General features: G+C 30.8%; 1 protein-coding gene across 6 annotated transcripts in view; it reads right to left on the bottom strand.

Moving 5' to 3' along the window:
- The window catches only part of Shal (potassium voltage-gated channel protein Shal), a 106,772-nt gene that overhangs the window by 41,520 nt on the left and 49,143 nt on the right, over positions 1 to 16,109 (bottom strand). For all 6 annotated transcript variants that reach the window (XM_083054029.1, XM_083054019.1, XM_083054036.1 and 3 more), the window contains exon 3: positions 8,584 to 8,772. In XM_083054029.1, the coding sequence (XP_082910155.1) occupies positions 8,584 to 8,772 (189 nt within the window). The remainder of the gene's footprint in view (positions 1 to 8,583; positions 8,773 to 16,109) is intronic.

Below are 16,109 nucleotides of genomic sequence, written 5' to 3'. Positions count from 1 at the left end.
ACTGAGAATAAAAGTCAGCATTGAATCTTACAAGCATGCTCAAAATTTTTTGCGTTAGCACGCGTTAAATTAATTTATTTCATCGATTCTCGTTTCCGATATCATAGTTCAGTATAGAGTAACAATGACGGATCAGAAATCGTAAGACACGATCGGGATGCATATGCATTCCCGACATGACACATTCCCGACATTCGTAAATCAGCGACTGTCGCATTGCTTCATAAATAACTCGATACGGCATCGTGACCCGCCATGCTCCGCGATTTTACGATCATAATGGCATTTCGATATACTCATGCGATTCCTTACTTGGCGAAAGAGCAAGTCAGCACGTAGCTCGTAACGATCTCTCGAAAAGTTGCCGATTTTTAGACTTCCTCTATACTTCTTCTCGGAAAATATAGGAGGATATAATTGTTATGTAATGTCGATTTTATAATATGTATTTTACCTTTAAAGTTATTATTTTTTAACTATTATATATAAATTATACATACATATATATGTAAATGTATAAATTAGAGACTTTTAAAAATTTAATGTAATTGCATTATAAAGTAGTGATTGAAAAAAAAGTTTATCATTTATTATTAGATTCTCTTAAACTACACTACTAAACTTTTCTTCTTATTATTTGCTATATTTTCTTTTAAAATAGATAGATATATATATATACTAGTTATTTAATTTATATTGTCGCATTTTTTCCTTATTTATATCGTTTCAAATTTGTTGTGCGATATTTAAAACCGCGTATGTTTTTGTAGCGAGAAATTTAGTTGTTTTTAAAATATTAAAGCGACACAGAATATTTTGAAAGAGAAGATAATGATAGCTTTTAAGCATCCACTCACATAACAGATATCGCTTGCCGCAATGTTTCTTCAAGAACGCGCATAATATCGCGCATCTACATGCATACTATAACTTCTCGAGAACGTCATCTTTACGTTTCTCGTATCGCATAAAATCACTCGCCACTATTCATTTTTGCAAGCAGCACGAGTATTGTACCTTGCGATACGAATTATCGTGTACGCGTCAAATAGGTAGGTATCACATTTAGTGCAATATACGAATGTCGGTTCAAATGACAGTTTTACTCCTGCATTTGATATCGAAGAAATTTTATCACGCTTTTATTACGTCATGCGAGGTGTACTCTACGTTGCGAGAATGTATCGGATCGTAACTTCCGGTTTCGGTTCGTTGACAGTGAAACGATGCGTTACATCGCATGCAACGATGCAACTCTCATGGCGATTGCGGGAAATTAATTGGAACATACGGCAATTACGACAGTTTTAATCATTGATGATAGAAATATTGGATGCCGTGCACGTGAAAGTGTTTAAATATTGTTTCATATTTCACATTTCTACCATATATGTATATTTTTGATAATAAAAATACCCGCGGGAACTAATTATATTATCCATCGTACATATGTCAAAAATAAAAATGATGAATGTTAAAGTAGATTTAACATTTAATAATAATTATTGTTTATATGATAAATATATCGCGTTCCGAATGAAAATGATAACAACAAATGCCTGCGACACCCAACGCGATAATTATAAGCGGACGATTATACGGCTGACACAATATTTTACAACATTCCGTGGCCAAGCACAGAATTACAATCGAGAATAAACGCATTGTCAGAAGTACAGCGACGGAATTGCGAGCGTGCATTGTCTAAATGCCACGGTATCTGCGGAATCAACGGAATGACCGCTGCACATATATACGTCGATATCAGCCATAAACCGACGTACTGCATATCAGACATCGTCTGTTTGATGATACTATGACTAATCGTCAGATTCATTAAGATAATCAGGAATGACACATTCGGATATGCTGCACGATAACTTTATGGACACTATGACCGTAATGTCTCGATGAAAGTGCCGAGGTGCGTTTGAAGATGTAAACCGGATGAATTTCGTACAATATATTAATATTTTTAAAAGAATGGTAAGTTTAAAATATTCCTCCAAGTATAGAAAATGTGTACCATATGTAAGATATTCGCAAATTCGTGTACTTTCTATGATTGCAAAAAAAATCTTTTTGTGATAATTTAAGCTACTATATTTTTCCACAACCTTTCAATTTCCAATCACAGGAATATATTAATATAAATGTATCTGATATGTAAATGATAAATTTGTTGTGACAGATTTCTCACGGTGAAGAGTGCCATAACGTGACGTAAAACACATTCACCCGAAAAAGCTTTGTCAGGTCACAGCTACGACAGTCAGAGTACAGTTTATTTGTTTCATTCTGTTCCAGTCGTGTTCTCTATTTAACCTTTCACTCTTTCCGGTGAAGGTTTGTTTCCAGTTGGCTGATATTAAATTCAGGAGCGTTCGTGCACGCCACCCCTTTTCGGCGGGCAATGCATACGTGATTGCGAACTGGCCACATTGTATGCGCCTATTTCTTCGGGGGTGTGTTGATTTCGGAGAAACATTCGTTGTGCGAGAGATGCATGTTATTCTGCGGAACGCGCGGCGAAACTAGCTAAAAATTTACTTAATGAGCGGAAAGAAAGAGAGAATACGGATGCGACATTTTTTATTTATTTCAACCAAAACAACGTTGTACCACAACCGATTTTACGAAACGTCAAATACTAATTGAACTGTGTATTTTTTTCGTTGAAATAATACTTGGCATATTTCGCAAAATCTCACGAATTGTTCGGACACACTTTCATTTTTTCATAAAATATTTTTTATTTACAAAATTCAAATAAATATATATTTCAAAGAAAAAAAGCATACATCTCTCGCTCTCTCTCTCTCTCTCTTATAACCTGTGATAAAATTTTTCAGTCCTAATGGAAAATGTTATTTCGCAACAATTTCTCCGAACGCGCTAAATATTCTTCATTAAACGCCGCGATTTATATTAAATTCTTTACAGACAGTTATTCATTTAATAGATTTTATTCTACTAATTACTTTCCTATCAATATCTCACAAAAAAAATTTTTTTTCATACAATTTTAAAATCCATTTAAAATAATTAACGCACTTTCTGAGGCAAATGCCAGCATTAATTCTGTTCGCATTTACAGGATCTTTCCAAGAGCCTATTACATATTTATTTAATTCCCCAAATTTATTCTGATTTTAATGGTTTCGTTGTAATTTGAGAAGAGAGCGTGTTCGTTCCAATTCTAAAATTGAATATTATTATATCACTCCCGAGTAGATTTTATTTTTCCTCTATCTGCCCTTTTTCTGCCGACCATCTAATTATTAGAATTATCATGTCTCGAAAAGAAAATTAAAGAATTTCTTCGCAATGCTTTTGCGAAGTCGCAATAGAATGTAACGTTCTTTAATTACATTTCGAGAATTTTCTTTCAATCTTTTTTCGATATATCTTCCACCCTGATCTTTTTCGCTGGTGATTTTTCACCCGACAATTGTGCTACGCAAAATGGAAAAGCTAACAATTGCTATCATCGAATCGCTTCTCGATATCGTGACGGACTATAATTAGTCACAGTGACGACGTACCGCGTCTACGATCCTGATGACGTTCGATCGAGCCCACGACTGCGGCCCGGAAGAAATCAATACGCCGCCCCGAAGACACCGACGATTGGTCGCGTCCATCAAAGACAAAAAGAAACTTTCTCAATTGAAGAAATGGAGACGAAATAAAATATAACACAATAAAACCGGGTCAATGGGTAATCGTTGTACAAAAAAAAATATATTAAAATCCTGAAATCTTCTCCCTTTTTAATAATACATAAAGATCTTATAACTGGATTTATTAGATATTATGCAGAAATATCCGATACGATGTTAATAAATCGCAAAGCAAAAATCATTAATTGCATATTTGTTATTCACAAAGGATGCGCATAATTCGTGAATTGAAATGTTGATTGCACTATTATTTTATCGCCTTACCGCAACTGTGATGCGCTCCCTTCAAGTGTAACAATGCAAATTCGCATGAGAGGCAGAAGGATTCCACCGGAATATCCACATGAAGAAGAGAGAGCCACTCTATCTCTTGTCGGATTCTCGAAATATCTTCGCGTTTGTATGAACGCTAGCGATGACGTAAAGAGGTGCATCTAGTATGCACTTTGGTAGCGCGCGCTGTGTGTGACGGGCCTGGGTGAAAATACCCAATTCTAAGCGGACGTTTTTATGTCATATCGCGTAAAATGTGTTCTTTTATTGAAATTCCTTTTTCTTCTCTTCTCTTTCTCGGCAAAAAATATATATATTTTATAGATATAATTTCTATTTCATTATACGAAAATTTTGTTAAATAACTTTGTAGCTCTGTTCATGCGATATGCCATTCTGCATAAAATATCGATATTATTGCACGTTATAGAAGATGTGTAAACTGTATTTCAATCTTTGACAAATCTCTTTATATTATAATCATCCCCGCAATTAAGTCATAAATCTATTTTTTATTAAATATAAATTATTTTATATTAATTGAAAGTAATTTGTTATTTACTTATGTTTTAGAAGAATAATTATTTACCGTTGGCAAATATAAATTTCGATTTAAAATACCTCTTAAGTCTCTGTTTAAAGAAGAGTTACGAAGAATCAATGTCGGAAATTTCGACATTACTTATTTTCCGATTTATCGACATATCGACATTGTCATATTAACGTTATCATATTTTACATTGTTATCAAAATCATACAATTAAAAAAATATTATGCTAATTTATTTTTTATTTGTCTTTTTAATATTTAAGAATTTCATAAAAATTAAATCTTTATTTCTTTATAAAGTTTAAAAAAGATTATTTCCAAATTTATTCAAAGATATTTGATAAGCACTTTTGTGCGTTTTTTAGAATACTTTGTATGTTACACTTGGCTTGACTAACCGATAGATATTTTTAATGCAGTAATCTCTAAGTGATAACATATATAATAAAGAAGATGCATGCCTGATTTATCACACTGCTCGGAAACACGTATTCGGATTAGCAAACAAATATATCTAGACCAGTTCACGTTTGCATTGCGTTCGGTCAGCAAGTTTCCCACGTTGTTCTTTGATCAGCAGAAATCGTTCGTTTTCTCTGGAAACATCTCCGTGTTGAACATCACGGGAAGGTTGCACTCTCGGGAAAATTCTACACGATTTGCGCGAAATTCGAAGTTCGAGTTAAAGATTCACCAGCTTTGCAAATGGATGACGTGGAACAACGAATCGATCGAAAACCTGACCCCGTAGCCCGGCTACGTCATCGTCTATGATACAAGAAGTATCCATCATCAGACAACATCGTCGTCATATCAAAAATATCAAAAATGATTAATTTAATGATAAAATTCATTATATAATGACGGCCTGCTTGTCAAAACTATGTATCACGCTAAATATAAATATTTTATCTTGCATGTCAATAGCTAAATATTCACGATTACTTTTAATCATCAACGTAATTGAATCGACAAATAACTGTTTGACTAAATATATATATTGTAAAAATATTATTTTTTATTTTTCCATGTTTCCAATAATTCGATAAAACTAAAATAATAATAAAGTGTTTTTTTTTCTCTTCATTTTTTCTCTTAATCAATTTCATATAAAATAAATTGTACATAATATATTATTAGTACCAGACATTTTCTATATAATTTCTAAAACCGAAATAATTATTTATACGTATTAAAGCATATCATAATCGATCATAATTATAAAAAATGTATTAATTAAAAATTAATTATATAATAATAAAATATCACTAAAGCTCTTCCCAAAATCAAGCTAACTTATCGTTTGTTCAAAATATAAATTATCCGATAATGTTACACAAATAATATGGCCATATGTAACCAAAATTGTCCCTTTATCTAATGTATAAAATACAAGCCGAATTCCCAGAGGAACAAAAGCAACCTAAAAGCATATTAGTACTATCTACAGATATATAGCACTTTGCTTGCGATATACAAAGCGGATATACAAGCTGGTACGATTATTCTAACTTGGTTCATGAAAGATGAACAATCAGATTACATTAAACAGTCTTTTCTCTTTATTAATTCTATTATTTTGATTTCTTTTCTATTATCTTATTTTAGAAATGCATTTTTTACGAGATTGTAATACTAAATTACGCAACTTTTTTAATTTATAATAATCCTTATTTAATATTTAATCTTTCTCAAAAATTACTTCTAGTATCAATAAATGATTGATAAATGTAAAGTTGATGTATCTAAAAATATATATAGACGAAAGAAGAAAATAGAAAAATTGCATTATAAATCAATTAAATTACAAATAATACAGCAGCTTGAAATGAAAATAAAATAGAAAAGGAAGACACAGATATTTCTCTGTGCGATCAAATAATTTTTCTAACACTTTTGAAAAATTCTTATTTATCTTTTTCTAAACTTTTAAAATTGGATTAAATTAAAATACAATAAGTTTTGTATTTTATCTTGTATTTCTGTCATCCTGTGTGTAAATTCTATAATTATATATAATAATATATATATTACATTGAATATATAATATTATATATTCTAAATAATCAATATAATCAATATATATATTGATATATATGTATATATAATTATTTGATTAATTTCTGTCATTATTATTCTCATTCATTATTCTCACACATATATCTGCATTATCTAAAAGCATGCTTGTGTTTCCTCTCTTAAAATATCAGACTATATCGACTTCGGTGGATCAACCTACACTCAACTTCCATAGGTTGTGACCCTTATCATCTTGTATATTCTGTACACATATTCAAAAGCCCTGGTCCTCTCTGGCGTAATAAACTAATTTCTTCCTCCCACATGGGAATTATAGAGTCTGCCATTACACAATATATATAAACTGTGACACGTGTTTTATAATCTATTCGATATGCACATCGTACGTGCACGTCACGTTTGATTGAATTGAACCTATAATATGCATATCTATGCACATACACATAAATATATTCAACATAAACAAGATGCATTGAAAAGTTGTGCACTTGTTCGCAACTATGAATTTTAAAAATAAATAAATTTTACTGAAAAATATATTTATATTTTATATTTTATTAAGCCTTTTTTGCTTAACTTCTAACTTTTTTTATTTTTTTAGTTATATAGTTATTATAATTATTAAAATTCTTTATTTTATTATTTATAACGATATAAGAGAAAACATAGAAAAATATAATATTAAATATATGTAAATTTTTGTTATTCATATAATTAGACTATTACTCTTATGAATTATATTTATAATTTTTATTTGTATATTGTAATAATTATCTAGTATATTTAGTGATATAAACAGAAATTATATTAAAACTATCATTTATATATTTTTCTTTAAAAAATCGAAATGACTCAATATCACGCAAATAATGCTTACTATTTTGTATGCTTCTATCTTCCTCTCTAATAACATATGTATTTCCCATTTTATTTATATCTCATTTTTTATGTTTTATTATTATTATATCTTGACCCTCTCTATATTTACGTTACGCGGAAAGTCCGAGACTTTTGTGTAACTATCATATGCAATCTCATAATAGTACATTTCTGTAGCAGCAATTTCGTAAATGAGGATTGGTTCGCGAATATTCACGCTCGATAGCGACTACATCCCGTACGCGGCAACCCTCGTTCGTACAATCAGCCACCCTCTCGCCGAGCTAAAATTAGACGTGCACGGGGTGTAGGTTTATTCAAATTACTCGCGCGCAGCATTCGTGAAATAGTCTGCCGGATTTTCGAGACGAGGTAACCATTGAATTCCTGGCGCGAGAAGCGGAAGCGTCGACAGATGCATTCGCGACGATGCAGTTGCTTTGTCGCTTCGCGTCGGTAGGATTAATGACGAACGTTCAAGATAGTAAAGATAGACTACGTTTTTGTGCGAGTTTGTCCACGGTGAAAGAACACCGCTTTCATGAATAATTAATTATCATTTCGTTTGATTAATTTATCTTTGTCGCTCGAGGTTTTAGAGGAATTTTAAAAAACCTTAAATAATGATAGAGTAAAATTCTCTTCTGAGATGAAAATTTTTCTTAATTTCATTAAATGTCATTCTTCTTTTCATAATATTAGAGAATATTGATTAACTGTTATTATCTATTATTAACTATTATTATATAAATTGTCAATATTATTTCTATTTTGTTCTTAATTATGATTTTCTTATTCTATTATAATCCTCAAAAATCCCCCCCAAAAAATGATATTGCAAATAGAACACGCAGTATTTGTATAATTGTTAAAATAATGTATGCAACTTTCAAAAAGAAAATTTTCTTCATCAAGAGATCGGAATTTCACTTTCTTGACATATAACGCAATTTATAAAGAAAGACCATTATCCTGCATTTCATCATTAAAGTGATATATTAAAGACAAAGTAAATTCTCTCTCCGTGGGAAAGTTAATTTATCGATGGGGATTTAAAGGGCTTTAGAATGAACCAGGGCAGGAATTTAGGGAACTTTATAGAATTCCCACACGAAAACGCGACATGCAGCTGTTAGTAGACAAAGATGTAAGTACTTACCGTGGTCTTCTCCAAACAACGAAGTAGGTGATGATGCTGCAGCTCAAAGATATCCTCCTCCTTGCAGAACTCATCGAGCTGCAGCCCGCTCTCCTGAGCGACCAAACGCGCCTCCGCTGCCTTCTTTTTGCTTACGAAGGCGGCGCCGCTCGACGCCTTCGCGATTCTAATGCGTGCCAATCTGGCTTTCTGCAACAGGAAAAAAAGAAAAATTCCTCTTATTTATCTGTTTTTAACTCCCCTTATCTTATTGATTAGTCTTAACGCGAAACTAAAGACAAATAAAAAATTAATTAACTATTTATCACTATACTTATATGATAATTAGTAACTGCAATTAATATTTATATAAAAACACAATTCTAAGATAAATTTGATAAATATCAAGAATATCACAAATCAGTTATAGTTTCGAGAAAGTTTTTCTTTCTTTCTTTCTTTCTTTCTGGTCCCTCTAGTAACCTATTTAAAAAATTTAATTTGCCGAGCAAGCAAGGGCACATCTATATTTTATTATTTTAATAGAATCTAGTTTTTAAGTAATTAATCACTTTTTCATTATATATATGTGCGTGTGTTTTCTTACAGACTCTGACATATTACATAATTACTTCGATGCTTGCTTCAAAACGTATGATTATAATCGTGAAGACATACGCGAATGAATAAAACTTGTCGCATCATGAGATAAGTATTAGTATTATTTCAGAATTAAGTACGCGCAGCTTTCACCGCAGATAAATTCCCGCTAAGGCCAGAATAAACTTTTATCTTGGCGACGTGACACACGGCGCCCAGACTTCATCGCGCCTCTTTAAATCCCCATTTTACGCCGCGTGGGGAAGCTCTCAGTTGACAAATGACCGAATTTTTCCGTCGCAAATATTTTACGTAAATTCTTATAGGTGAAAAAGACTCTTCTCAAGAAGATTTGCTTTCAACGGAAAGCAATATCTTCCTTTCGAGAATTTTGTCTTCCTTAAAGCACAAAACTTTTCAACTTGCATTTCATAATTTATGAATAGATAAGTATATAAAAATTTTGTACGTAATTAAATCGTAAATTAAGTTACTTTCATTAAATATACATTATTATTTTTTATATATAATATATGTGCTTTATTTTAATATTTAATTTTTTTAATCGCACAATATGTCTCTCATATTTTTAAAAAGATAAGATACTTTTACAAGAAAAAAGACGATAATCATTATAACATTATAACTATGAAGTAACTATAGACGCTCAATTATTATAACTCTGAAGATCAATTTCGTTCATTAAATGAAAGTGTAACTAATGATAGTGTACATATTTAATAATTAATTTTACAAGTAATAAATAATAAGATAAGTTGCAAATTGCTCATCAGTTGCTTCGCCTGTCGAATTAATGATGTTTCGTTAAGACGGAAATTAATTAATCGCGTAAGTACGTAATCACATAACAATTGTTGCCGATTCTCATAATCATACGAAATGATCCCGTTTGCTCTAATATTTGTCGTATGTCAAAAAAGAATTCGCGACACACGAAACCGTTCACACCTGTCTGCCCGAAAAGTTGCCGTGCGAATGACAAGGCCACGAAACCACAAGATCATGACGGCCCAACGTCAACAATATCGCGCTTATGTTCCGTGTTGACACATTTCGCGCTTACGTTTTCAAGTTTTACGCATGATTGTCATTCGCGTAGGAAAATTCGGCTAAGAGAGGTAATAGCGCGAGGCATGTCGTCTTATCTCTCGAAATAAAATTGTGACGAATACTAGGCTAAACGCAATTATTTTATACGATTATTAGAATTATTGATTCCTACGATTATTAGAATTATTGATTCCTACGATTATTGCATCTTACTGAAACATTAATTACTTTGTACACAGTATCTCATGAAATACAGGATAAATTCGATTCCAAATGGCGCATTTAATTAATTAGTACAATCGTTAATTTAACACATTTATACGTACTTAATATCGCATATGTAATTTAATACTCTTAATTACAAATATGTTTAAATATCGATGATTTATTAAATCATGTATTTTACGCGATTTATTTAATCAAGATCTATCGTGCGAATAATCAATGAAAATCAGTATTCATAGCACACATTCTGCAGACATGTATCTTTAACTTTAACTCATTTATTTTTACCTACATTACACGATTCATAATCATCCTAAAATAAGCGTATACTATTTGTTAAAATCAGAAATAGAATTGTCATAGCAAGTGCTTGCGAGTTTTGGTCGCGCAATTTTCGAGTGTTGAGCAAATATATTGTAGGTCGTATAGCTTTATGTGTATAGTTTTCGCATAGTTTTCTCTCATTGCAATATAATAAAGTTTCGTGTGATTAACGAGAATATCGCGCGATCGTTATAATGTAGTGAGCGCGCGTGAGATCATAATTAATCATATTTTCATGAGTGAGTGCCATGAAAAACAACAAAGAACAAACAAGAGAGCAAGCTCCATCTGCGGAGAGAACAGCATCTGCGGAGCGCAACCTAGAAGTAAGCAATTTATAACTTATCGTACTTATTCATCACATGTAAAATTAATTGTTTCTTTATCTCTGCAGTAGCGATCCTTTTTTAACTATCGTGTATAATATAACGCATATATATAAAATATATTCCAGATTTTATTTTAAAATATTTAAATTATCTACAATGAAATATTTGTATCAGTTAACACTTTTATATAGATACACGTAAAATACTTTATCACAAACACACATATTATGTTTAAGATTTATAATTATTATTCATACATAAGTTAAATTGTTATCATATACGCTTTAAACATTTATAGCTGAAATCTTTTTTTAATAATTGTGCAGTTTATTTGATTAAATATTTATAAAAAATAAATAAAAAATTTGATTATATTAATATTAATTAGTTTTTTAAATATACTTTTTTTTAAATTTACCTTACAAATTTACATAGGCGTATTTGCATATTTATGTATACCTACATGTATACATATACATTTATGTATATATATTTTTTTATGTGTGTATATATTTATATTTATATATTTATGTAAGTTGGTTTTATTATTATTTTACAGATCAACATTGTATACTACAACTCCGCTGTTCCACACCGTAAGTATCGGTGAGTAGTATTTTTTTATTCTTTTATAATTTTGATGTCATTTGTTATAATCTACAAAAAAATATGATATATATATAATATGTTTGTATACATACATACATACATACATACATACATAACATATATATACATATATATATCTTTCACATCTATTTACATACAATATGTTGAGTCATGAAAACAGAACGCAAAATAAAAGCTTAAGGGTTCTCGTAAATTTTAAATTATAGCGAGTAATATTACTAGTAGTTGAAATACTTCGAATCATTTATTTATAGTCCCGGACAGACGAGAAACTATAAATAAATATATCTCTTTTCGCCCTGTATTTTTCTAAGCGTCTTTATAAATAAACGACCTTATGCAACCTTATTGACGCTGCATACAACTACATGATTAATTTTTCTCTTTTCTTACGGTTGACCTGCAACAATCATAGCGCTATTTTATGCAGGAAGAAATCTGCGCGCAACCAGTGAACGCAAATAATTTTCTTAACCAGTGTTGTTTAATTCTTATATAATTTTTTCTTAATACTTTAAAATTATAAGAAAGCATGATCATATCTTTGCTAAATGCCGCCTTTTTCACAAACTTAATTTCTCCTGTAATATCTGCTAAAAAATAGTCTTAAAATTATTTAAAAAATCTACTGTCAGAATATTTCAATATATAAATGTTTTACATCAAAAATTTTAAATAGATACTATCTTTTTCCTCCTAATATTTTAACATTTTATTTTAAATATCTATATAACAACAGCTTAAATCATATATTATAATAAAATATTTCTAAAAATTTTTATTAAATTAATTTAAAAATTTTTTTAATTACTTTTGATGCAAGAATTTTGTTATATGTTTGCACTTCTCAATTCATAATAATCTTAGATTTTTAACAACAATGTATGTTAACAATTAGAATTCTGCTAATTTTCTTAACAAAAAAATAATTATATATTATTATGAATTAGAAAATTAGATTGATTTTAAATTCTTTATATAAATAAAAGAAAGTATAGAGAATTTTTCTCTGGAACTTTCTATAAGTAATTAACTCTCACAGATATTTATGCAGATACAGGATGTATTCAGCCCCTTTTATGCCAAATATCTCTTTTTTTAATTAGCGTATAATATTAAATAATTTTTAAGAAACAATGAAAAATTCATAGGTATAATTGGATTAAAATTTTCAACTTGGAAATTTATTATGCAGAACATAGAAATGAAGTTCTGTTATGAATACGAATGAATCTTCTGCTGTGCAATAAATTGTTAGGCGATCGTCTATGGATATAACAATAAATAAAAATAAATAAATAAATAAAATTTAGTTTAAAAGAAATGAATAACACAGTAATTAAAACATAAATTGACATAAATTAAACATTAAACATACTTTCGAACATAATATCAGCAGAGTTTCGATATAATGGAATAATATTAGTATTTCTATGATTTTATGCGATATTACACTGCAAATAAATTTTCGAGGGACTCTTTTCCGGCCGCAAACGAGAATTAACAGCGTCCGAGTGGTAGCATATCGATCGTGCTAATTCTGTAACTTTCGCAACTTGTGCTATGCAATTGCGGAAATTGCGACAGACGGCAATAGGCGATAATTCAGTGTCCACGTCTCAAATTGTCGTGTGTAATGTGTAATCGTCATGATATAAATAATTAAAATATATTATATTAGTTTTCTTGCGAGATTTTCCGAACGCTAATATATACATATTTTTGTGAACAATATCGATATTTCCCGTTAATCGGCTGATTAGAGATTAAAAGGGCTCAGTGTGTGTTTCCATTGGTTCTATTTTTGTTAAAAAAGGGGTAAGAGCACGTGTTACAGGAACTGGAGGGTCAGAAGATTTCAATCGATAAAAGTATGGACACGAGAGGTTAAACCTCTTCTCTTGCAAAGAAATTTGTTTTTTCTGATCTTTAGATTATTTTTATAAATATATATGTTGCGTTTTATGTATAAAGTTAATAACACACGTGTAATTTTAAAACATACTTCTTTAACTAAAATGTCACACATAATTAAATAAAATATATGTAATATTTTAATGTTATAATACAATTATTTTGCATTTGCATTTAAATGTATGACACTTGTATTTGCTTTGTACTTGACTTTATCAATGTCACATTAATTAATAAACGTTGATAAAAATTAGTATTAGAGATCGTGTGTTATTTGCTATTTTTAAAATATCTTGGTCAGTAAAACACAAATATTGTTATCGCGCATTTAAAATTAACATTGAAAATGAACTTCAAGATACGTATTTTCAGGATGAACTTAGAAGAAAACACCTCTTATTTTATTCAAAATTCTATCTCTTATTTAATTTAAATATCTAAAGATCAGAATTTTAGACAAATAAATTTTCCGATAAATAAACTGTGTAATTGAGTTACATATATTTAATTCCATTGCCTATACTCTAAGAAATTTCAAATAGCCAAATCCACACTGAGATTATGAAACTCTTGGCTTATCGCAAATTTGCGATAAGAGTGCCAAGGGTGCAAAGTTGCAAACAAGGTCGCTTCATGGAACAGAAGCCCGGTTACCGATTTACGTTTGCCTCGGTATATTTTCGCGCGGTGCAATTCTGGCCAGGAGTGCAGCCACGATTTTCCGCGACGTACATACATTCGCTCGGCACCCGCGGATGTTTACGCCGTTACAGATCGAGGCATCTGCGAAGCATCAGAATACTCGAACGTACCAATTGCAGCTGAACCGTCACGCTTTACTGTCACGACAGCGATCAGGACGATCGTCATGAGAGTAGAGCTGCGATAATCATCATCAGCTGTGACTAGAACGTGACTTTATGAAGCTATAACGTCGTAAAGCGAACGAGATCAAGCTTTCTAGATGCTCAACATAACACGATGAAATAATAATGTTATTTCATGTACAATAAACCGCGATGTAAGACGCGAAATGTTTCGAATTATTTAACACGTTCACCATCTCGATGCTTCTAGCATTTGCTATTAATCACCGGTTAAGTGAAGTTTAAGTAAATATAACATTTATATATACATATATACATATACATATATATATACATATATGTATATAATATTTTTTGTACGTACAATATTGCCTTTAATCCCAAATGCCCTTACTTTTTTCATGAGCAGTTAAAATAAATTATATTTAAAGTAAAGAAATTAATTTGAATTAATTGATGTTATTCATTTTCATGATGTAACTATAAATTTAGACCAAATATAAATTGCAATCGCTAATATAGATAGCGAAATACTACACTGGCTTAACAAATAATACATATTGACATACGCGTTGTGTCGAATATATTATATTTCGAATGGCACGCTTCGAATGACAGACTTCGTACAACAAATCATCCGCTTAATAATGACCATTTCCCAATTTGCATGTAAACTTGCTACAGTTCTTGCTTGCAGTTCTAGATTACATGACAATATATACATATGTCGATGTATATTACGCAAGGTTGTATTTGTTGTCGTGTATTAATTAAGTAATTAATATATCAGTATTTATTAACAACACGTTTTGATTTTCAAAATATCGCGCATCAATTTTCATATTATAAAAGATAAAATTTATTCTACCGCACACATGTGTGATTTTATACATATAAGTTCATTATGTGCATATTTAATATTAATACAAATATTATATGGAAAAAAATATATGTATAAGAAGAAAAACGCGCGCGATAAGAAAAGATAATATACCATTACAAGCATTATTGTTTCTAATCAAAAAAAGATTATTTCTTCAAGTAAAAGAAGAATTTATTGATAAAAGGAAGAGCAGCAATTCTGGAGTATCCAATAATGCATCATAAAACCCACAAAAGATATTTCTGCGATATAGAGTCGTAAATACCCATAAAAGATATTTCTGCGATATAGAGTCGCTTAATTTCCTTATCGTTGTTACATTGTAAACGTGTCTTTCCGAAGAAGCTTTTACATTTCGGGATCTCGAAAGGGTTATCAGCGTCTGGCAGCGCGTCGCCGCCGGAAGTTACATAGATTCGTGAATGCATTCAACCCGCCGGCACGGTATCGCTCGTGAAACGAGAGAAAGTAGAAGTTTGGCTGAAACGTATCTACAGCTCGCAGCGGTTTCACAGCTCAAAACGGACACAATCGAATATTCGAATAGGTAGTCGCTAAATAGACGCGTGCGTAGAAAACAAAAGCGACGAGAACAATATTATACTCGTCCGACTACAGACATCAGCGATTAAAAAATGCATAACGATCCCCCGCGCAATTACTAGAAAACTGTGTCGTCGGAAACTGTAACAACGAATGCCTCCAACGTGTCCTCCGTTTTTAATCAAGCAATCGACCAATTAA

This window comes from Prenolepis imparis, unplaced genomic scaffold (genome assembly GCF_030444845.1).
Source record: "Prenolepis imparis isolate NDT839.2.m4 unplaced genomic scaffold, iyPreImpa1.0 SCAF_1, whole genome shotgun sequence".
In the NCBI taxonomy this organism is placed as follows: Eukaryota; Metazoa; Arthropoda; class Insecta; order Hymenoptera; family Formicidae; genus Prenolepis; species Prenolepis imparis.
Note: the sequence above shows the minus strand (reverse complement) of the source record. Positions and strands in the feature narration are given on the sequence as shown.